At 40.7% G+C, this 25,178-nt stretch overlaps 1 protein-coding gene and 1 long non-coding RNA gene across 3 annotated transcripts in view; both read left to right on the top strand.

Moving 5' to 3' along the window:
• NEBL (nebulette) overlaps positions 1-25,178 on the top strand; it is a 352,516-nt gene that overhangs the window by 179,321 nt on the left and 148,017 nt on the right. For both annotated transcript variants that reach the window (XM_058669305.1, XM_012931008.2), the window contains exon 4: positions 17,638-17,745. In XM_058669305.1, the coding sequence (XP_058525288.1) occupies positions 17,638-17,745 (108 nt within the window). The remainder of the gene's footprint in view (positions 1-17,637; positions 17,746-25,178) is intronic.
• LOC131481255 (uncharacterized) overlaps positions 21,852-25,178 on the top strand; it is a 52,868-nt gene continuing 49,541 nt past the window's right edge. Inside the window, exon 1 of the long non-coding RNA XR_009246187.1 lies at positions 21,852-21,952. This is a non-coding gene — a long non-coding RNA (uncharacterized LOC131481255). The remainder of the gene's footprint in view (positions 21,953-25,178) is intronic.

The raw sequence follows: 25,178 nt of genomic DNA, 5'->3' as shown, positions 1-25,178 counted from the left end.
AGAGCCCTGTATTTTTAGTAAGCTATGCTCCCTGTCTACGGTAATAGCAGGGGCCCCGTTCTCTGCAGTGCATTTGGCGTCTTGCATTTTGCAGTGATTGATGCTGATGGACTTGCTGTATCAACCACTTCATGAGGAGGCAGCAGGGCCTCCAGCTGATTAGGTTTAAATTTCTATGAGAAGCACCCTCCTCCTTCTTTTCTTGATTGATAAATACCACCCCCCCAAGCTTTCTCAGTATCTAAAAAGCTTTTTATAGCACACATTGAATGTATAGATTTGCTTTGGTAGTTACTTCAGCATTAAATTCCTCATTTTTCTAGGGATAAGCCAGGCAGCAGTGGCTCCGTTAAAATTTAGCCTGACTGGGTAGGAATTGGGTGTTTCAGTTGAGAGTTAAGACTCCTGTTTCCCACATGGAGATACCTGGGTTTGACTCCTGGCTCTGGCTTTTTACTGATGCAGACCCTGAGAAGCAGCAGGTGATGATGGCTCAAATAATTGGTTCCCCGTTGAGTTCCCAGGTCCCCGGTTTGGCTGGAACACCCCTGGCCCTGCCCTCTGCAATCTGGCCATTTGGGGAGTGAACCACTAGAAGGGGAACATTTTATCTCCCTGTTTATCTCACTCTCACTCTCTCTCCCTCTCTCTTCTTGCTGTCTCCCCTGTTCTTTCTCTTGTGCTTTTCACAGTAAAAAAAAATAAATAAAAAAATTAACATGACCAAGGGATGCTTCTGGAGTTGAAAGTGTAATTCTAGTCTCATTCCTCTTGACTTGATCTTACGTAGTTGTGTAATGAATGGAGGCACTCCTGTACAACTCATCTGGACTGGGTTTTACTATACTCTGAAAGCAGGATTCAAGGAGCTAGTGAATTTATCTTCAGGGATACTTTTGTTTGAGTTTATTTAGAGAAACGAAACACACACACAATGCTTGTAATAGCTTCTGCTACTGATATATTGATGGTGCTGACAAAGAGAAAACTCAGACCAGATGGTTTTCAAACAGTGGGACCACCTGGCTCCTTGGCAAAGGCAACTTATTCCTGTTTCTCAAATGGTTGTGCTTGGGCAGACAGTAAAATGTGAGAGATGGTTGTGGGCTCAGATGGAACGGTGTTCTAAAACTGGAACTAGTAGAAGTTGAATTCTTACCCATGGCAACCTCAAGCTAGCCCTTTCACTTTCTGTATTTGTTAGGATCCTATTTTTTTTCCTTCTTTTCATGTGTGACTAAATTACCATTGTATATGTTTACATACAAAGTAAAACATCTCTCAGGATGCTTATCTATAGGGAGAAGAAAGGCCCATGCATTTTTTTTAAAAGATTGTTTTTTTATTATTTTTCTCGGAAAGTCAGATATACAGAGAGGAGGAGAGACAGAGAGGAAGATCTGTCTGATGGTTCACTCCCCAAGCTGTCATAATGGCTGGAGCTGAGTCAGTCTGAAGCCAGGAGCCCGGAGCCTCTTCCAGGTCTCCCACGCAAGTGCAGGGTCCCAAGGCTTTGGGCCATCCTCGACTGCCTTCCCAGGCCACAAGCAGGGAGCTAGATGGGAAGCAGGGCTGCCGAGATTAGAACTGGGGCCCATATGGGATCCTGGCGCATTAAAGGTGAGGACTTTAACCACTATGCTATTGTGCTGAGGCCGTATGTACTTTTATAGAATTGACCTAGAAATAGAGTCAGCTAGACTTTGTCAGAGTTTTTGAACCCAGGGAGCTTTTTTTTTTTTTTAATATTTATTTATTTTTTTATTGCAAGTCAGATATACAGAGAGAAGGAAATAAAGAGGGAAAGATTTTCTGTCCACTGATTCACTGGTTCACCACAATGGCCAGAGCTGAGCCAATTTGAAGCCAGGAGTCAGGAACTTTTCCCAGGTCTCCAATGCGGGTGCAGGGTCCCAAGGCTTTGGGCCATCCTCGACTGCTTTCCCAGGGCACGAGCAGGGAGCTGGATGGGAAGTGGAAAAACTGGGAAATGAATCGGCAACTATGTAGGATCCCAGCAGTTGCAAGCCAAGGATTTAGCCACTAGGCTATCTAGCTGGGCTCCTGGCCAGGGGTGTTGTTGCACTTGAGCTGTCATGAAATTATGTTGAATCATGAAACCTTATAGTATAAAATAGCCAAATGATATTAATTGTTGTTCAGACTTATGGAACAGTTCTTATAATAATAATATTAACTGCTGAAATTTGGCCCCTTTTTGAATTATTAGTGAGGAATTTTTCCATTGAAATCAGTTATTTAAAGGGTAAAAATGTTGAACTGATGTGGACAGTTTTCTAAGTTCATGCTTCAAGACTTCATGCTCTTAGTTTCATGTTGAAGTAGTTACCATAGTTTTTGCTCATTTACTTCATGCGTACTGAGCCTCTCATAGGCAGCATGGGTAAACACTAAAAATTTAATCCTGGCTAGTCTGTGTAACATGAAGAATGATTAAAAGGTTTGTTCATATTTCATTGACCCTGTGCTTAAAATATAGTCTTTGAAAAGAAATAATGGTATATGGGACTGGTGTGGTAGCCTAGCAGTTGTACCGGGATTACATATTGGTGCCAGTTCTAATCTCGGCAGCCCTGCTTCCCATCCAGTTCCCTGCATGTGGCCTGGGAAGGCAGTCAAGAATGGTCCAAAGCCTTGGGACTCTGCACCCACGTGGAAGACCTGGAAGAAGCTCTGGGCTCCTGGCTTCGGATTGTCTCAACTCCAGCCATTGTGACGGCTTGGGGAGTGAAGCACCAGACAGAAGATCATCCTCTCTGTCTCTCCTCCTTTCTGTATATCTGACTTTCCAATAAAAATAAAATCTTAAAAAATGGTATATTCATGTTTTTATTAAAATTACATTTCAACTTAAGTGAAAACTGGCCTCTTGGATGTTCACAAAATGTTTCAAAGGTCATTTTGTAACCTGATGAGGGGAAACAGCAAAGACTTTAGTGAAAGCAGATCTGAGTTTGAATTCTGATTGTGCTACTCACCAGGTAGTGAATGCTTGTTTTGGGTCATACTCACCGTTTCCAAATTTCTTAAATTCCTTGGGATGCTCGGGTGTGATAGACATCCCAAGCCCCATTAACTTCAGTGAAGTAATTTATCTTGAGGATATCAAGGTACAACATGCAGTGTAGGAACATGCCTGCTGGGGCCTTGGGAAGTATGAGAACCAGGATAAAGACACTAACTACCAGGCTGGAATATTGCTTGGCAGATGGACTGTGTCTCTCTCTGGGTTCTGGTGAGCAAACAAGGCTGCTGATTGTTCCAAAGCTTTGTATCTCAGAGTTTTACTTTACCAGAGACAGACAGAGAGGGAGAGAGAGAGTGTGTGTGTGTCACATTGCACTCTAAATCTTAACTCCCAAGTCCTACAAACACATCTTGACAGATGAATGTCTTGGGCCATTCCATGGTGGTAACGGAAGTAGATTTTGTATGAAAGTGGCACCAGTTGGTTAACCTGAATGGATACCACAGGGCATGGGACCCTTACTGGACGGAGGGAGGGTTTGAGAGGACGGAATGATGTGTATCTGCATTTCTCAGATGTTAGAAATGGTGACGTATCTGTTTCGCACAGTGCTTTTGAAGATGAACCAAGATAGTGTGTCGGGTGCTTCCTATAGACGTTCAGTAAGCATAGTGGCTGTTACACAGTGGGAGACAACATGGCAGCGTTTCTTCAGACTGACACCTGGGTCGGGGGAAGCTGTCACTGCCAGCTGAAAAGCCCAAGAGGCCTTGAGTCTTGACACAATTCCTCAGCAGCGCTGATGCGTTTATGTCTGATAGTTCCTTCCATGGCATACCTTAATTAGTACTATTCTAGTTGTAGCATACATTTTTACAATAATCTCTAAACATTTGTCGGAAATTTGTATTTTATTTTTTAAAGAAAAAAGCCAGGAGTTTTTTTTTTTTTTTCCATGGGTGCAGGGTCCCAAGACTTTGAGCCATTTTCCACTGCTTTCCCATGCTGAAGCAGGGAACTGGATGGGAAGTAGAGTAGCCAGAACAAGAACTGGTGCCCATATGGGATGTTGGTATTTGCAGGCAGAAGATTAGCCTATAGAGCCATCACAGTAGCCCTTAAAGAGAGATTTTAAAAAGATGACAAAGGAGAGGGAAAGACAGAAGAAACTCCATCTATTGAATCATTTCTCCTATGACTCCAACAGTGGGGATGACCAAAGGCTGAAGCTAAGAGCCAGTAACCCAATTTAGGTTTCCTGCATGGTTGGCAGGAATCAAGAATAGGAGTCACCAACTGCTGTCTGCCATGGTGCATGTTAGCGGGAACCTAGAAAGAGAAGTAGAACCTGGACCAAATTAGGTACACTGAGGTGGGTGTCAGTGCCTGAAGCATGCAATGAAGGTCTATGTTTAAAAGAAATTCTCTATTTTGGAAATAATCTTGTATTTTTTTTTAAATTAAGTATGGGGTATTAGGTAGTACAACTTATCCATCATGGATTCAGCTGAGTGAGTTTATAATCATTTTGTATTCTTTTCCAGTTTTGCTATTACAGGATTTTCTTTTTTTTTTTTTTTCAGTTTTGTAGAAGTGGCAGAAGTATGGTTTTATACAGAAAAACAGTTGGTGTTTGTCTGATAGCTGATGTCATTGCAGGTGTAGGAGGGCTGTTAGGAACAGTTGTAGTGACATTATCAATCTGCTAGGAAGCAGGCATATGTAAGAAACCGGAAGAGTCATCTGTCACTCGCATCAGCTGTGACACTGCCAAGGGAAGACAGGTTATTTTCATTCACTCCTGCCTGTTGTGTGAGTTCAGCCCTGTTTGTTTACATTTGCTTGCTTCTTGGTTTACCCTCATTTCTACTCTTCACTGTCGTTGAATTGTGGTTTTGCTTTTTTGAATTACTAATATCCTAAATAGTTATTTGCTAACAGGAAGTTCTCCATATCCTGATGTTTTGTGATTCAAAATATGCACACAGGAATGTTCCCTGGTACATTTGCTCATTCTGTTCTCCTGTTCTATCTTGAATTTGGGCTGGCGTGGTCCCTTCTTGTTTAGCATAACTAAAGTGGTGTTTTATAATGATCATGTAATGAGATGAGACTGGCTATCTGCAAAGGAATGGCAGTTAAGAGAACATGTTTATAGAAATAGAACTTAATAAATAATCTGAATTGTTAAATTCTCTCTGAAAGTTTTAGTGGAAATATAAATTGTACATATATGTTAGGTCTCAGTTTCCTTTATGTAGATATGATTTTTTTCTTTGAATCAATATTATAAACAGTATTGTAACTTTGGCAGTAGTATGGTCCTCTCACTCGATTTGTGATTAATGGGAAATTTAAGCTATTGGTCTTTATGAAAAAATACTCGCACATCACATGTAGTTACAAAAAGAAATGTTATTGACCAGAACAATACTGAAATAAATGCAGATGCCCTTCTTTAAAAAAAAGTACCTGAAAGCACATTTTAAATGAAATGTAGATTGTGGTAAATTTGACTTTGGGTGATTATTATTGTCCTTTTTTTTGTGGCACCACAGGCTCTGTTATAGATAGGTAAAGAACTGGCTGAAGTTTTGGGTTCTGCAATCTTCCAGGTCCTCTATTAAGAACATTTTGTTGGCTGCATGCCCATGTCTGTTTATTTACAGGACATTGTTTATGTCTTCTTGGTGTCTGATTTGCTGGGTTTTTTTTGTTTTTTTTTAACTGTGGGATTTCTTTATTTTAATATTTACTTCATCTCTGTGAATGGCACAGTGACAAACGCACACACACACACACACACACACACACACGTATCATTTAACCACTGGCTCACTCCTCACATGTCTGCAAAGAGTCCAGTCTGGGTCAGGTTAAGCCTGTCCAGAATTCTATCCGGATCTGCCATGTGGGTAGACACTTTACCTACTGCAGCATTAATGCTGGTCCTTGGTTTTTGTTTTGTTCTTTTTTATTTTTTTCATTGTCAGATAAATGGAAAACCAATGTCTAGGAGACACAGAGTGGGTACTGTCAGAGAGACCCCACTGCTTGGCAACTCTGTGATGTCCTCAAACTTTCTTCGGCTAAAAAGTGAAACCTTTCTAAAACAGATTTTTTTTTATTTTTTATGATGTTTACATGGTTGAGAAGGATGTATGTCCATGTGGATCACTGACTAGGGTGGGAAGGGTCAAGGAATGGAGGAAGGTAGATGAGACAATTGCTTTCATTTTTGTTTTTTTACCTTCCTGTGTATCTGATGGAAGGAAGAAGAGAAGGAGAAAGGGCTGCTTCCAGCAGCCTAGACACGTCAGTACCTGGAAATGGGCGATGGCCACTCAATGTCATCCTAGTGTCCCTGATGTGGAGCGTGTCCTGAAGAGTACTGCTTAAGTGATTTGGATAGTTCTTAGATGCTGTTGATTTCGTTGATTCAAGATTGAATAAATTCTTTCAATGTTCACAGGCTAACATAATCCACCTCAAAGTGTCCACATGCCCAGATACTTGCTGTTAAAGCGTGGCTGGGAGAGTTGTCCAATTTCTTCTGCCCTCCACCCTCTGCCATGACACTAGATGTCCTCTGTAGGCCTCAATAAGCTTTTATGTCCCTGCTGTGCATCTGAGCATGCTGTCCACTGCCCATATAGACAGAGAGCCAACTATTACTTGAGCTGTCACCCACAGGCCCTGGAGGCACACATGATCAGAGAGGAAGATTGGAAGCAGAAATGGCTCCCAGACCTGAAATGCTCAGATATGGGATGCAGCTGTCCCACACAGTGTCCTTACTGCTGGGCCAAATGTCCATGCCTGTTTCTTTTTTAAAGTTAAGAAACCTAACATCTGATAAACTGGGATTGTGAATATCTCTGGAAAACTGACAAATCTATATGTACCACCAAGAGCCTTTGCAGATGTAGTTGAAGACTAATTTAAGGTTTTGAAATCTGTGAAAAAATTTTAATGCCTCCTAATTACATGTAAAATGGTCATTAGAATTATAATTTTATTTAATTAACCATAAATTTAAAAATGGTGAGACTAATTTATTAAAAAAAGCAAATCTACTCTTGAGCTCATTTCTTGCATTTAACATTAATTAAAATTAACTTCACCTTAAAAACAAAAGCTCTTAATCAGATTTCCTTTGATAGTATTTAATGCCCATCCATCACTGGGAGATTAACAAGTACAAAGCTCCACAGTAATCCGTCTTGAAATAGCTGTAATCCTGTAATGTTTGCATGGCGCCCAGCAAGGCATAGTGTGACACAGGAAGCACGTGGTCCAGTGTTGCAGAATTTCAACATCTACGCAGCCATCCAGTAGGGCTGCATCTTGCAGACCAAGTTCAGCATTTTGTATATATTTTTTTTGTCACCATCATCATTTGAAAGACAAAATTGGAGATAAGATAGAGATCTATCTGATGGTTCCCTCCCTAGATGGCTGCCGTTGCCATGCCTGGGCCAGATCAAAGCTACAAGCCTGGGGCTTCCTGTGGGTCTCCCATGTAGGTGGCAGGACCATTTTCTGCTGCTTTTCCATATGCTTTTGCAGGAAGCTGGGGTGGAGGTAGACAGATTGGGGCTGGAACTGGCACTCATAATGATGCTGGTGTTGGCAGGCAGTGGTTTAATGTGTTGTATCACAATGCTTGCCCCTGTTTGTAGGTTTAAAATAAAATCTCCCTTTGAGTTATGAAGTGTCCATCTCAGGAAAGGTTGTAAGATGGACCATTGATTTCATTGTGTTAGAAACTCCAAAATACACAGAGTATAGGACTCAGCGTGACTGTAGGTTTCAGGTTTGCCATAAACACAGGATGCCAGGCTGCTGCAAGGCTAGGGCCTGTGTCCTGCTTACGCGTCTGCCGCACGAGTGTCTCTCTACCCTGGTCTAGTATAATACACACCACGCGCCTCCTTTAGCTCTCGCTGGTGAATCCGTGTTTGGAATCTTTACAAACATTTTCTCATGCTTCTCGACTTGTGTTTTCTCTATTTTGATGCTTCAAGTCTGTTTGCTGATATAATTATACAGTATACTAGCATGAAGAAAACTTAGCATGACTGATCTCACTTTCTGCATATGGATGTCCACTGCCTAGATCACTTCCAGTTTATGAATATATCTGGGTTTTGTTCTTACATGGATGAAAATGTCAACTAAATTACTGGTTATCCCATTGTTTTCTTCCTACTTGTTTAGTCTCTGAGTAGGTGAACTTCCCCATCTGGGGTTTTAAGATTGTGCTTCTGCTTTCTTTGAACATGTTTGTGTTGTAAAATGTTTAGAAAAGGGGACTGGCTGTGTGGGACAGTAGTTTAAGCTGCTGCTCAGGATAGCTGTGTTCCATGTGAGCACTGGCTCCGTTCAAATTCCAGATATTCCACTTAAAATCCAGCTTCCTTCACTGCCTGGGAAGGCAGTGAATATGTTCGAAGTACTTGGACCCTTGATGCCCATTTAGGATACCCAAATGGAGCTCTATGCTCTTGGCTTTGGCTTCACCCAGTGCCAGTCTTTCTGGCCAGTTGGGTAGTGAACCAACAAATGAAAGATTTCGGTCTCTACTTCTTTCTCCGTCATTCTGCTTTTCAAATTGTTAAAAAAAATGGCTACATATAGAAGAATTGAGTAGAAGTGCAGGTTTTGTAGCCTGCTGAGAAAAGATGGAAGATGCAGCTTTCATCTAGGACACCATCATCCAGAAGCTATGGAGTCCATTCCCTCATGAGCAGATCTGGTCCCTACTCCCAGGAAGCTTGTGTTCCCAAGCTACTTCTGGCCAGACATCTACCAGTACTCCTGGCTTTTGCTCTGTGCAGTGCAATGTGTCTGAGATTCATCCTTATCCTTATCCATCCAGGAAGTAGAAATCCAGTTACTAACAGTTCAGGTTATGTTGCAGTGTGTGGATACACAAGAGGTTATTCATTCTCCTGTGGATGGACATTTGGACTGTTTCCGTTTTTAAAGATTATTTATTGGGGCTGGTGCTGTGGCTAAGCAAGTAAAGTTGCCACCAGTCCTGGCTACTTCACTTTCAGTCCAGCTCCCTGCTAATGCACCTGGGAAAACAGCAAAAGATGGACAAAGTACTTAGGCCCCTCACTCATGTGAGAGAGACCCAAAAGAAGTTCCTGGCGTAGACCTGGCTCTGGCCCAGCCATTCTAGCCATTTGGAGAGTGAACCAGCAAATGGAAGATCTTTCTGTCTTTGCTTCTCTTTCTCTCTGACAGAAGAGAGAAATAGAGATCTTTCTACTGGTTTGCTCCCCAGGTAGCCACATCCATGCAGGCTAGGTCTGGCCAAAGACAGGAAAGAGTCTAGATCTATATTCATGTCTCCTACATGACTGGCAGGAACTCAGATATTTTTACTATATTCTTCTGTGTTCCCAGGCACGTTATCAGGGAACTGGATCAGAAGCGGAGCACCTAGAGCTTGAACTGGCACTCATAGAGGGTGCTGATGTTACAGGTGGCATATTAACCTGACATGGTACAGTACTTACTTCAAGTTGTTCCTGTTTTTAGAAAAAGATGCTCATCTATTTGAAAGTCAGAGTTATACACACACATATGCACAAGTATGCAGGCATGTGTGCATGCGCATGCATGCACACACACAACGGGGTGGGGAGGGGTAGACGGTGGTGGGGGGAGGAGAATGTTTCATCCATTGATTCACTCTCAAGATGGCCGCAATGGCCAGGGCTAGGCCAGGGCAAAGCTGGACTACCTCGTGGGTGGCAGGGGCCTGAACACAAATTGGTCCACTCTCCAGTGCTTTTCTGGGAATGTCAGCAGGGAGCTGAATCAGAAGTAGAGCAGCTGGGACATGGACTAATACTTATTTGGGATGTCAGTGTCACAAGCAGCAGATTTACTCACTATTCCACAATGCTGACTTTCCATTTTTTTAAAGAACAGAAACAATACGTTCATGATGGTATTTGTCTGGGTCCCTGAGTCTGGGCTAGATTTTCCTGCAGAGAATCGAAATTGATAGGCTTTCCTATGTGCCCACCTCCAACTTTTCTGAGTCTTGTTCCTGTTTATAGTTTGCTGTTGAACCATTTATCAGTCTCTGGTCCCTGTTGGCTTCCTTCATCAGAAATGGCTATTCATTCACAATGGCCTTTATCCTTAATGATGTCTCTTTTCTTCATCACTTACATTTTATAATAATTATTATAGTACATGTGACATTGAAGAAAGAGGATTTATATCTGTGTATTCACAATCTGATTGACAACTCTGCTCACCATTCTGCTTTATAAGTATTCCTTTTCAGACCCTACAAGTCTTCCCCACAGATATAGATTTATATATGTAATAAATAAATAAAATAATAAAAATAATTTATAAAGTGCATCCTGGGCAGCAGTAAGAGATGGCTCAATTAGTGGAGTCCCTGCCAGCCAGCAGGAGACCAGGATGGAGTTCCAAGCCCCTGGCTCTTGCCTTAACCAAGTGCATTGCAGACATCTGAGGTGCAAGGCAGTGCAGTGGAAATGTCTCTCTGTTTCTTTTCCTCACCTTTGAGATAATAACGGAATAGCAAAGTCAGTATCAACATGTATACATGTATATAGTTGTATGTATGTATATGATTTTGATATGTAATGCTTATATGTAGTTATGATCACACTGTGATATTTATGTTTTAAAATCTTTTAAAAATATTTTTAGTATTTACCACAATACGCTTCTGTGAGCATTGGGGTTTTCCCCTTCTCTTCCCCTTTTCCCTCCTCACCCCACCCCTGCTATCATTCCCCAAATCGTAACAGTAGTATAGTCCCTTAGTAACAGTTTCTGCTTTTTCACTGTATTATGATGTGCTAGGTTTTGGAAGAGATAGAATATATAGTAACATACTGTTCAGGCATATTGAATGAAGTCATCAGTTCTCAAAAGACAGATATCCTATGTTCTGTCTGATATTAAGACAGCCTTTAGGCAAACTACCAAATAAATAGATCCAGGTAACCAAATACATGCATGTACTGTCACAGATGAACAATATAATGGAGACTGGCATGGAAAGTAATGTTACAGCATGCATCTCTACTCCCAAAGAAAGTAGGACTCTCATTTTGACGTGTAGATATTTATTATTTTTAAGCATTTATTTATTTGAAAGAGTTACGGAGACAAGGACAGAGGACTCTTCCATCTGCTGGTTCATTGCTACAGCCAGGGCTGGGTCAGGCCAAAGCGAGGAGCAAGAAGCTTATTATGGGTCTCCCACAGGCTGGGGGGACCCAGGGACTTGGGACTTCCTCTGCTGCTCTCCAAGGCAAGTTAGCAGGGAGCAGCTGGGACTCAAATAGGTGCCTGTATGGGATGCTAGCATTGGAAGCACTGACTTAACCCACTGTGTCACAGCACTGGCCACTACAGTGTGGTATTTGAACACATATATATAGCATAAACTAATGGAAATGGATTCTTAAATCTTTCCAGCTCCTTATCATTTTTTTAATGTTTGGAGCCTGGACTGTTTGTACCAAAATAAACTTACCTTTTTTTTTTCTATCTCAGAGTGAAACTGAATGATTTGTTTGTGCTAAATGAATGGAAATAATGTATTCAGAATATAGTTCTTTGTATACTGCACGCACTCACTCTGGGGAAATAAGTAGTCATCAATGCTAATGTGCTACTTTCTTCCACACTCCTTTTCTGTCAAGCAGTGCAGTGTCTGGTGGTCATGATGCCATGCTGTGTACTAGTTACCACATGATTTTGTGGAGCATCAGAATGTGTTCCTTCCATCTCACTGGGCTCTGGGACCTGTTCACCCACTTTCCTCTCCGTCCCCCCTCTCCCGTGCGTCCCATTCTCAGCCTCTGTAGTCACTGTTTTCCTTCGTGTCTGCTTTGATCAGCTTCCCTGTGTGAGAGAGAACATGTGGGATTTGTCTTTTGGTGTCTGGCTTCTTTTATTGTACATAATATCTGCCGGTTCCACCCATTTTGCCTTAAATAACAGAATTTCATTTTTTTAATGGTTGAAGAGTATCCCTGTGTATGTGGTTTGTGTGTGTGTACATACTATACTTTTTAATACATCAGGTCTTGCATATCTTGGCCATTGTGAGTAGTTTCAACCTTTTTAAAACTGGGCCAGGATGCCCGATTCCCACACTCTTCCTCTGTAGGAACTCATAATTGCATCTTGTTCATGACTTCAAACAAAGCACCAGTGGCACACCCCCTTGGATAAGGTGAGCACACCTTAGAACCAAGGTCTGGAGAAGTTAAGTGAGAAGGAAGCTAACAGTGCTTGATGCCCTTTGCAAGCATGACAGCCTCATGTTGTGTTTCAGGAGCCACTGATTTTCACCCTTTAGGCATTCCTTAATGGGCAGCAAGTCACAGTTCTTTATTTTCTTGTTCTTTTTCTGTAACTGAGGGTCAGGAATATGAGAGAGATCAAGGGAATGAAGATCACAATAAATATTCAATTTAAATTCAGGTCTTTGGATTCTTGATTCAGGGTTCTAATTTTTACTATGAGAAGATAGGTATGTATATATGAGAGCTCTTTAAAAGTTAAATAGATCGAATTACAGAATAACTTTGTTTTTGTGCAAAAAACTTAAAATCCATTCACATGTGAAAAGGTTCTTAGAGGGGCCAGAGCCATGGCTGAACAGGCTAATCCTCCACCTTCCAGAGCCAGTTTGTGTTCTGTCTGCTCCACTTCTGATTCTGCTTCCTGTTTATGGCCTGGAAAGGCAGTGGAGGATGACCTGAGTCCTTAGGACCCTGCACTCATGTGGGAGACCTGGAGGAAGCTCCTGGCTCCTGGTTTTGGTTTAGCTAAGTTCTAGCTATTTTGGCAATTGAGGGAGTGAACTAGTGGATGGAAGATCTTTCTCTGTCTCTTCTCTCTATATAAATTTGCCTTTCCAATAAAACATATATCTTAAAAAAGAAAAAGTTTTTAGAAAATGTCTGTGATGAAAACAATGCATTGATTTCAGAAATTTTTGCACCAAAAAAATGACTGTTAATTAAATTTCCACAGAATTCCTGAAATGTTTTGTTTCAGAGTTGCTATTTCCTGTGTGAGATACTCCTTAAATTCCTTGAACTTAATGTGCTTCTCCTTTTTGGTAAGAAGCTTTATAATGAGTTTTCTGAATTCTGTATCCCCCATTTTCTTGATGTATTCTTCAGCTAACTCTGGGATTGGCAAAGGCTCTTGCTCCTTTGTATGGCAGTCTTCAGTTATATTGATTGTGCCTCTGTCTCTTCTTTTGATCTTGGTCATTGTACTTCTGTTTAGCAGATTCTTCTCCTCAGGGCAGGTTTCTAAGCTGTGTCATCCACAGGTCTACAATGCAATTTTACTGATTGCAATTGGTACACGGCTCTTTGCTTGCAGCCACTTGTGCCACTTCCTCCAGTGAGTTTCAGGTCTGGACTCTGGTGTTCCACCATGGTCTCTGTAGCCCCAGCTCCTGACTCACCACTCCCCACCTCCTGTGACATTATGCTGAGGCTGTACTGTTGTCTGTACAACCTTTCTTCCACTTTGTTTGGAGCAGTTTCCAGGATTAGGGAGACACCGGTGTCCTATATAACTAGATTGTTGTTGGTGCTGATCTTGTTGGAACATGCAAGCCATTAGGACTGAGAGCCACCTGGACCTGTTTTGACCTGTTGCATGCCAAAGTTGCTATTATTTTCCCTCTGGGACCAGTGCAATGTACTGAGCTGGAAGTGAGGTTGCTCCAAGCTCAACACATGCGCAGCTCAGTGTTGTCCCTCCAATCTTAGCCTTTGCCACACTCTACAAAATAGTGGCACCTGATGTGCCACTGGTGGAGTTCTACATCTACTTTCTCTTAGGCCTAGGGGCTGGCTACACAGACCTATTTTGGGTGGAACCTGTAGGATGCCACTTCAGTGCCATGCACTGAGCCAGAAATGAGTTTGCTCCCAGCTTAGAGCATGCACCTTCTCACTCCAGAGCCTGTGCCTCCCTACACAAAATGGCACCTGATGCAGCTCCGGTGGGATCTGAGCTGTGAAATCCACCCTTTTTCCACACAGGCTGTTTGGGATCTGTTGCTCTCTGTGCTCCTGGTCGAATCAAACAAATCAGCAGGACATGCAGTTCTTTGCCTGGGTTTTCCTGTTGAGCTCCTGGAGAACTCTCCTTCCCATCTTGCCACTGGCGGAGTTCTTGCCACATGTGGAGCTCAGATCGTTGCTTGCTGACCGCAACTGGGGTATCTAGTCACTGCAACACCACACTATTGTCTCTGCTGCTTTCCCATGTCTATCAGTCTCCAGATACCCCTCTGCTGTAGGCCTGTCCTCTCCTATTTCCTGGATTGTGCCCTCACTGCTCTACCCTGGCTAATGATTGTCTGTTTGAACATGTCCTTACCCTGTTTCACCATTTTGATTCTCCTGAAAGTTTCTTGCACAGGCAATACATGTTATATATAGACACTAATATATGTGTACAAACACATACATGTGTGTATCAATGCAGATATGCACGTGTGAGACCATATACAGACTTTTGCATACCTATGCAATATAATGTTTTCATTTATGCACATGGAATGTGAATAATACATAAGATGTTAATGTTAGCATTGAATACTTGAAGTAAATATGTTATTAAGTTGCCTTTTTTCCTATACTCATTTTTATTGTAAAGGTAGATCAGATTTATAGAGAAATTGGGATAAAGATCTTCCATCTTCTGGTTCATTCCCCAAGTGGCTGAAATGACCAGAGCTGTTCTGAGCTTAAGCCAGAAGCCAGGAGCCAGGAACTAGGATCTTCTTCTGGGTCTCTTGGGTGCAGGGATCCAAAATTTTGAGTCATCCTCTATTGCTTTCCCAGGTCATAAGCAGGGAGATAAATAGAAAGTGCAGTCTCTGGGACATGAACTGGCAGCTATATGGGATTCTGGCACTTGCAAGGATTATTCATTGAGGCATCATACCAGGCCCTAAGTTGCTTCTTAAAATGTAACTTTTAATAAAGAACGTTTGACTGTAAGAATTTATTGTCAAAGTGACTTGTCCAGTAGTGAAGTAGTAAGACTAGGAGAATGAGAGGCTCGCTTGTTACGTGAGTTGTTAAGTCAGTGCATCGGAACAATGTGACTGGTGATTTCTTTCAAAATCTGATCCCGGTCAGTGCGACCCAGCTGAATCTCCATGTTCTCTCCTCTCTCCACTGGATGCTCTAGTCAGAGCTGTTTCTCTCTCCAGGATGTGTGAGTCTTTTCTTATCCTCAATCTGAAGGCATAGTCTTTCTTCCATGCTTCTCCCTGTCCTTCTTTCTTTCCTTCTTTTCCTTCTCCCCTCTCCCGTTTCCTCTCCTACCTCTCCTTTCTCCCTCCTTTCTCTCCTCTCTTCCTTTCTCCCTCCTTTCTCTCCTTTCTCTCTCCTATCTCTCCTTTCTCTCCTACTCCTTCTTTCTCCCCTTTCTTTTGAGCAACCCTCACAAGCCAGATGTTGTGTTAGGTTCTGGGTTACAGGTGAGTCAGCCTTTAACATTAGCCTGGGTGGACAGATGGGATGCGAGTGGATGGGTGTATGGGAAGAGGAGGACTGAGTAATGGCTGTGTATGCTGAAGCGCTTCTGGATGGGTTCATTCTTGACTCTAATTGACTCTGCTGGTGTGACATCATTAAAAAGGAGTTGGAAACTTCTAAACAGCGCGGACCATTGTGAGGGAGGGTAATATCTGGCCGCGAGCTATGTAAGAGCTCCAAATAATCAGTCTGGCCCTGCCCAGGCAGCCACAGGTGGGTCTCAGGAAATCAATAAATCTGTAGCAGGCTAATTTTGAAATTGATAACTTTGCATGGCCTAAGAATGATGCTATAAATTTTGTCAGAAAAGAGGTTCGCCATCCCTCATTTAGAGAGGTGACTGTGCATGTTTCCTAAGGTTACTTTACTATTTGTAGTGGATGTGTAAAGGAGTGCTAATTGGCAGGCAGCTCAAAACCTGTTGTTCTAGAATTTAATGATCTTTCCTTTTTACTTCTTCCTCTAGAAAAGGCTATACAAAAGTTCTCAAAAAATATAACACGAAGCATACGTGCCTGTGCCTTCTCTGAAGCTAGTGTTTAAAGATCTTAGGATTTCATTTACAGACCTCTCTTCTCCCACCGTCATGTCTTGCTATTGCAATATTGTCATCATTCTTCTGTTTCTCATTTTACTATGCTGCACCCTGGTGCTTGCGACTAGCAAAGCTAAATGGCTTCCTGCTTAGTTAGGCATAAAACACTGAGAATGTGCCTGTGTGTGTATCTTCACACATGCTGGGTGATTGAGGGTTAGAAGGCAAATCTCACTCAGCATTTTCTATAGAGGAAAAAATATTGTAGTTTACCTGACCTCTTATTTATGGAATAAAGTAATGGGTTTAGCACTTTTGTAAGGTTAAATGAAAATGTGGAGAGAAAATGAGATATTCTTAAGTTAACAGCAAGGATAAAATCTAGATCTCTCTATTCACTCTCATCAGGGATTCTTTTTTCTTTCAAGTTCTTCTGGTGAAGGAAAATCCTCCAGTAGTCTCGAGGATAACAATGCTGGAGAGAAATGATTATTTAAACACAGATGTGCCTGTATAAAAATAGTCATCCCATGTACAATTAAGCAAACATGTCAGTTTTCAAATGTACAGTGAGAGCTGCACTGATAGAATCATTTTTTATGTGTTTCACTGTCTTAATGATTGTTAACTTGGTGCTTGGATTTGTGAGTATAAAAATGAAGATTATGTGGGTGATCAAAATGTATTTCTGTGTGTTTTGATATTCAGCCATAGAAAACAATCAACATGTAGCAACCGTTTCAGTCATTAAGATGGGAGCTATTTTACTGCTGTGAGGAGGGTACTGTCCTTAGGCTAACCATAGGAGACTTAGGGCTCTTAGAAAAGGTACGTGCTTCAGTCCCCTAGGAAACAGGGAAATTCAACTTTATTGGAATGTAGTTGAAGAGAAGTGTATTTTAAATACTGAAAAAAGGCACCTCAGCACATAGGATACCAGAGCATGTATAACATTTTTCATCCACAGAAGTTGCCAGTTTTAATGAACATTTTCATAAACATCTGTGAACCTGACTGTAGGAACTAGAGCCCTGTGAATTCCCATCCACATGCTTTCCTTATGGAGCAGAACAGAAGCTTCCTAAGGACAAGGTCTTGCCTGCTGAGTTTGTCTGCCTCCTCTGAAGGGAACTATAGGCTCAAAATGATGCATGTGCACTAGTGAGACAGGCAGGAGAGCAGACTTAGCCTAATCCGTGCGATCATTTACTTCTCTTGCGGTAGTAATACTGTTCATGGTGCTAATACTGATTGCCAGTACATGCATGAAGTGGATCTATTAAGTAACTCTTATCATAACCATTTTACAGATGGGAGCATTGAGGTGTAGTGTGGCTAAGTAATTTTCCTAAGGTTGCACAAAAACTCTCCCTGCAGATGAGCCAGTCTAGCTCAGCACCACCTGATCTCACTGGGCTTTCTGCTGAGAACTGAATTTGCAGGCATTGCTTCCTGTTCTAGTAGCTATGGGGCTTGTGATTCCTCTGTTTACCTTTGCTTTTGCTCTTTTTTGTTAGGTCAAGTATAAAAGAGATTTTGAAGAAAGCAAAGGGAGGGGCTTCAGCATTGTTACAGACACTCCTGAATTACAGAGACTGAAGAGGACTCAGGAACAAATCAGTAACGTAGGTGCCCATTTTCTTCAATGACATGTTATCGCCTGAGGTGTGTTTCTGGATGACTCAGATTGGAAGAGTTGGAATGCAGTTGTTGCTGTGGTGTGCAAGAGTTGTTCAGTGTGCTCATAAAATATACCGTCTTCATCCAGTGAACATTGACCTTCTCCGTTCATCACCGTTATCTGGCGTCTTTTGTTTAGTTATGGTAGATTAGATTATTCTCTTGTTCCATTAAGTGATTCTCAGCTCTTGAGTTCTTCCAAAACAGAACTTGGGATTTAAGAGGTAATCTTTTGAAATAGATAAGCATGTACAATATAAATATATATAGTTAGTAGTCTTGAAAACTATTATATGAATGCTTGCTCATTATATGTGTATATAAAGCCTTACTTTAAATTGCTTGAATATTGTTTGAACTCCTATATTACAGTTGTGTTTTAAAATGAACATGTATATATGCAATTACTTTGGGTCTGAAAGCTTGTTTGGTGATATATTTTCTTTGAAAAAGAAAATTGGGGCTAGTAGAAATACAAAGCCCCTAAGAAACAAGGGTAATTCAGTGCTCAGTAAAGGGTAAGCTTATAAACAACTCCTCTTAACTTTAGATTCATGCATGGCACTTTCTTTCTTCCACAATGTTATATGAAGTATCTCATAAGGATTTTCCATAAACATTACCTCACTGTTAGATATACAATAAAAAATATGAAGATGGACAGCTGTGTATATGATATAAAAGTGTAAACAAACATGCAAAGTTCACACTTTCTGTCAGAACTGTATTTTGTATGTCAGCTGTACAGTTGCAAAAATGTGTTTATCTAGATGTTCTAAGTGAAGTCGCCTTAATCTCCAGGAAATACTGAATTACCAAAAAAAATTGACCATCATCGTGATATATATATGTGTATATATGGCTCTCCAAGGATACTTCACAAATTTGTGGAAAATGGAATTAAGAGCTAAGTTTCAGGGTAGGACTTTGGTACAGTGTTTGAGCCTCCATTGGAACACTCACGTCCCATGTTGGAGTGCCTGGGTTTGAGTCCTGGCTCGGCTGTCCATTCCCACTCAGATTAATGTTGCACTCTGGAAGGCAGTTCAAGTACTTGATCGCCCTGCACCCTTCAGGGGATCACATAGCGCTCTGGGTCCCTGGCTGCAGCCTGACCAGGTTCTGGCTATGGAAGCATTTGGGACAATGAACTGTCATATGGGAGATCCTCTCTGTTTGATTCTTTGTCTTACAAATAAATAAATGCATAAATTTTAAAAAGATTTGTTTATGTTGGTACAATGAATTTTGAAATTCATGCATATAAAAAGCTTTAAAAAATCTAATGAAAGTATATTATGAAGCAGTTATTCATGGGTCACAAAATCTTTTTGGTAGCAAAATTTATCTTTTAATTTCATTTTCCATGAATATTTTCAGGTACCTTAATATAGATGCACAGATACAATTTGCAGATAAATTATAGGATATAATTTGAGAAAAGGCCCTTTTTCGAAGTTAAAAATGGTTAATTGTTGCATAAAATGTTTTGGAAGTGGGAAGAGGCCACATACAAATTATTTTGCCATATCCCCTAAGGTTTACTCATTGCTTGCTCTTTAATTAGACATATTATATTCATAAAGACTTTTTCCATTTAAAAAAGTATTGAATAATAAGGATTTACGATATTTGTCTCTTGGTTTTTCCAACAACCTGCCAATCATCAATACTGAAGATCTTTTCTCACTATTCTTCTCTTGAATCACAAACATCTTTCTGCTTTTAAAAATGCAAATTAGATTTATATTCTACCAACAATTACCTCCAGTAATGTTTTTTCCTTTGGATTGTTTTTGGAGAATGTTTTCCTTTAAAATCAAAGCAATTTTGCAAAAAACGCTGTATCTTAAATCACAGAAAATGGTTTCAAAAAGAGCTACATATTTCTACTTAAGACATCATGTAGCAGCAGTCTAAGGATTGCAGTCTATTCTAAGGTAAGCCTTTTAATTGATATTCAAATTAAGTCAGCATTCATTTTAATTAGATAAGAATCTCACCAACCTTTATCATTAGCAGGAATATACATTTTATTCAATACCAGAGGTCATTTGCTGATCCATTCTAAACTATGCAAAAAAACTTACAAAACAGGTATGTATTAATCTCTTTATCATATACATAGCAGTATTTACAAAGTACTTTCTAGATGAAACCTATATAATTTAGACAATACTGATTTTTTTTGAACCATGTGATTTAGATGGCATCTTAATATAAAAGTTTTACAGTACCTCAATATTAGCAATCATGGCAATCTTGCAAGCAGTTATTTTGCCCATTAGGAGGCATGTTAATGTTTAGATAGCAATAAGAAAATGTAGATTTCATAATGATGCTATTAGGGACCTGCACCTGAGGAAGGGAGGCTGTTCAGCATTGTTAGTGCTGGTGAGTTCATTATTCATTTATAGAACTACAGCTTCATGAGCTGTTTCTGTCACCTTACTGGGTTTCCGAGTCGCTCAAGGTTCTTTTTCTATAAGAAACGTGGGTTGATCTCAGAAGTGGTACTTTGGCTAGTGGAAGCCAACTGAACAATATTGGCTAAAACCCAGACAGAAATTTTTTGACAGTGGCCTGGGTTGTGCCTGTTTGAGAAGAAGGGGATAAGAAAATGTTTAGAAAGATCCAGAATTTTCCTATTGGGAACTGACTTAGCCTCAGAATGATGAAGGATTTGTTGCTGTGTTCCTTGAGTGAAGCTACAGGTTTCGTATTGGTTAATGTAGGAGAGATGAACCTGGTCGGGAGGGATCTGCATCTTTATTTTTCCCCATAGTTTCATTTTCTTATTTGTTTTTAGTTTATCTTTGAATATTGTGTGGGTTTTTCTAAACTGCCTTTAATCCCCTTTGGATCAAAGAAAGTATAGAGACATGAAACAGTGAATTTGATGACAAGTGCTAGGTGTTTGGGGTAATATGTTATGGCTGACTGGACATTTTTGATTGCTTGTGTCTGTGTCAGTGTTAGGAAATGTTTTCAGCTGCTCTCATGTTCTTTGGTGTACGTTTGAAATCATTTGAAAATGCCCACACAGTCTGCATATGTTACTGAGGTGTGGGATAAAATGGAACTGTAAATTTCAAATTGTGTGTAGTGAATGAGGTGACAGAGGGTTTACCCTGACTAACTCACTTCTAGTGTCCATAATGACAGCATGTTGAACATGGGAGATTTATTAAGTTCTGCAATTTAAAATTCTTCTGCTATGTTACCCCTGTAGTATAACTGCAGAAAGAAAAGAGGCAGGGTTCCAGAATTTACTGAATGGTTGGACAGAAGCAGAGCTTAGTTTCTAAAATAGAGAGTTATTTTTCTTTCAATGAAATTCCAAATAATGCTTTTATTTCATTGGATAGATTAATATTCATTTAGAAGGTGACTGGTTGCTTATGAAACAGTGTTGGGCTTGGGAAGGGTTTTTAATAGGAACTTAGGAAATTTAGAAATCGAGGTTTCGCTCAAAAGTGTATCTCCAGCCACATGCAGCCTGACAGCCTTTGTGGACAGTGCTAAGCACTGTGGGCCTTCACATTTTCTCAATCAAGTCACTTAATTGCCATCCATCTCTGCCCTGTTTCCTAATTCTCAGGTGTAAATTCAGAAATGGCAGACATGTCCTTATCTATCACTGCATTTTAAAAAAATCATATGCTAGGAAAATGTTCTTACAACACTGTACAAATATGCATTGAAGAATGATGTGCCTTTGGGCATATTAAAAAAAAGCAGTTTTTTTCATATTAGTGTGACTCTAACTCCTGTGGGTTATTCTGAAAAGCGTCCTCATTTCGGGAGGTTACCATGTTGAAGTTTGTAAGTAGAGCACTCAGGGTTCCTGCAGCAGGTTTACCACACTGCAGTGTGGCCAGCCGTCTGGGGGACCCCGTCTAGCCTTCAGAAGATAATTGATGTGTTCCATTCTGCCTGTTTACACATTGCTATAAGCTGTACTTTCAATTAGCTGAGGCCAAATAGAGGTAGATTGTGAAGTAAAATGGTCAAGTCAAACCCCAAGAGACTTTTACAGACTTTGTGCTGTAAATAAAAACTAGATGTTTATTTCCTAATTTATTTCAGGGAGAAGAAAAGCAAAAACCAAACAGATGACAAGATCATGTATTTCGTACAATGACTGAAATAGTAAGTGTGTGATTTGATTTGTGCTCTCCTTGGTCCACAAAGGCTAGTGTTTTCTTCTGAGGATGTGTGTGGGAGGCTTGAAAATCCCCCCATCTTAGATTCCTGGCCTCTGGATAATAGAGTGTTCAGCTTCTCTTTGCTCCTTCCTGTACTTTGTCAGAACCATAGAGCAGGCTATCTGTCCATTTGACAATGCCCCTTTGGCTACCACTTTAAGTTCAGCATGACAATTTATAAGAAGTGGTTACTTACTGTACAAGAAAAGCTAAGATCGAAGGCTTGTTTAACATTCTAGAAAAAAAAATGGGCTGTAATTTGATCATGCAATGCAATTATTTTTACTTTGATACAGTGAGATAATTTTTCACAGAGTTCTTAGAATGGAAAATAAATTATATGCCCATTAATAAGCTCACATGGATACTGCTGATTTAGTTCCCTGAAATTTTGTGAGTTAGCTTCAGAGATATTAGATTATTGGGACTAAGCATAGCCTAATAATTGAGTAGTGGTGTCCATGGACTGTTAAAAGATTTGATTCAAAGTGAGGTTGAGTGTAAGGGTGAGCACGAGGGTAGAGACGATTATCTAGGGATTTGGTTTCTGTTTGTAATTTAAATAAATCATCTTGACAGAGACTGACTGTAACCATGTCCAGGCTGCTGACAGTGTGAAATTGAGCTGTATGGTGGACAGAAGACTAGCAGTCAAGTGAAATCCCCAAAGGCAAAATTTGTTATGTAATTGGGTCAACTCATGTATGAGAAATGCATGCTAATTGTAAACTGGTGGCAAAATCATTGTGCGTGAGGCAATTAGGTTTTGTAGGAAACCAACTGATATACCAACTGATGTAGAAAGAGTTTTTTTTTTTAATTATGCAAAATATTTTAAAGGTAAGGCAGGTCCACTCAATGTTGAAACAGAGTCGCCAAGAAGCCTAAGCTTTGTAACTAATGAAAAGCTTCCAGGAACACTTCTGACTTTGAGTTCAGTTAGGTACACAAAGCCAGTTGCAAGGAGACTATTTCAACTCATCGCTGGGTGGATTAACACAGATGATTAATTATGGGGTAGTGGTTTCCTTATAAAACCATGGGAAGCTAATATTTTCTCTTGAATGAATGTGTGTGTTCATTTAACGGGCCATATGTGGTCTCCAACTCATCTCACCCAGAGACACCAGCATGTCCCCAAATACTAGTGGGCCAGTAGCATTATCTTTAAAAGCAGAGATCAAATATGCCAAAGAAAGTGATGGGGCAAGAGGGAACTTTCCTCCTAATACTTAACACATGTAGGAATACCTCATTCATTTTGAAACACTTAGATGTACTCCATTTAATTAGATCCTCTGAATAGCCTCTCCTCGGGGAAGGTATTTCTATGAGGAATACTTATACTTTCATGAGAAAAATGTACGGAAAATTACCTCTCGGTCCTTTCTTGTTTCCAAGTCGTGGTTTCCCTTACACCTGGTTTTGCTTTATTTTTCCATGTAGGGCAGGACTTCAAAGGCTGATCTCTTCTTTTTATCCTTGATGTTTTAGCCACAGTCACTTAAAGATACAAATACATCCCAGACCAGTAATTACTTGTGCATGGCAAGTACAAGCATTGTGGTTGTCAAATGGCATTGTCTCAAGGGGAGCTTTGGGAAGAGGCCCCATCGTAATAAAAGAATTCGCACTTAGGACTTCTTTTTTAGAGACAAAGATTAAGAAGCCAGCAAACAATTTCTGAAGATCCTTCTTTTGTGAAATCCTTCTCCTCCATTCCTTTTTCTTTTCAATTCCACTGTGGTCAGGCCCTTATCCTGCCCAAATGGACTGCAGTGGCTGCCTAATTGGCCTCATCTCCCAGGCCCGCTAGCTCCTTCCTTTGTATCTTAAACATTATCACCAGACGAGTCTTTCTAAAATCTCTCTTTCATCAAGACCCTAATTATGACTCACTAAAAAACTTCCCTTGGACCTCCACTTTGAGAAGGATCAACTCTAATCTCCTAAACCCCTAATTTTGACTCTAAGGACCCTCTACAGGTTTGTTCCTAAATTATTTTTCACCTTATCTTTCACCACTCTATCCGCCCTATTCTTCCATTTGTTTTAAGCCTGCCTGCTTATTCTAGTCTGCGCTTTTGCATGAGTCATTCCTTTTGTTTCAGACAACTTCATACCATTTGTAAGTGACATCCCTGATCCCAGGCACCCACTCAAACGTCAGCTACCACAATCTTCTTTTCCTCTGAGTTGCTGTAGTGCTTGGTACTGGAGGGCTGTCATTCACACTGCAAACTTCACATATCATAGTTGACATCTTGGTTTTATTAGTATTTCAAGGGACTCTGTGTCCCATCTTTGTAACTTTGAAGGGCATCGGGTCTTCTTCAGAGGCTCTTTTTGTTTTGCAGTGCACAGCATTATACTCGGAACTTCATCTTTCTATCATGTTCTCAGCTTGGGAGCATTCCTTTTCTTGTTTTGGTGGCTGGAACAGTCTCTTGGCTCCTCTCTTGCCTTGAGGTTGCCTTTGCTCCTGCTCATGTTATTCACATGGTTTCCTGTAAAGGCTTCCTAAAATACATCTGATCATGTCACACTCTCTTATCCCATCGATGGCTCACAACAGCCTTTAGGATAAAATGTGGAATTGTTTCTGTGGAGTACAAGGCTGGTGCTTGTGTAGTCTTAATGAGACCACTTACCTGGGTAGCCCCACTGCTTCCTGAGTCTCACCTAGTTTGCACCTCCCCCAAACCATCTTGGACTCAGTGGTTCCCTTTTCTTCCTATTCTTGTTCTTCCCCGTCCTTTGGATGTCTGCTTCCATAGCTGCATTTTGAATTTTCTTCCGGCAGACTGTGCTCTGAATGTAGGAGATGTGTCTTTTTTCTCTGTAGCCTCAGGATCTAATACGGTGCCAAATTTGATCAACTGAAAGACAGACTGTGCCAGTTAGTCTTGTTGCTGTGGCTTCTCGCTGGGCTGCAGGATGCTGCTCTGGGATGCTTTCTCTGGGCTGCACCTGCTAAACACCTGTTTTCGTACTTGGGTGAATGAATTCCCATAGCTTTGTCTGAATTTTATCTTATAATGCAGGTTATTACAAGTATCTCTAACCTCTTTCAAGGTCTGTGTGTCAGTGTCACATCAATTTTCTTATTGAGAATTTCCATGTTTTTCTCCATTGTCTAGTGGAAAGTAGTTATCACATAAATATGTGTT

Source organism: Ochotona princeps, chromosome 10, assembly GCF_030435755.1.
Source record: "Ochotona princeps isolate mOchPri1 chromosome 10, mOchPri1.hap1, whole genome shotgun sequence".
Taxonomy (NCBI): Eukaryota; Metazoa; Chordata; class Mammalia; order Lagomorpha; family Ochotonidae; genus Ochotona; species Ochotona princeps.
The sequence above is the reverse complement of the archived record's forward strand: the minus strand, read 5'-3'. Positions and strand labels throughout refer to the sequence as shown.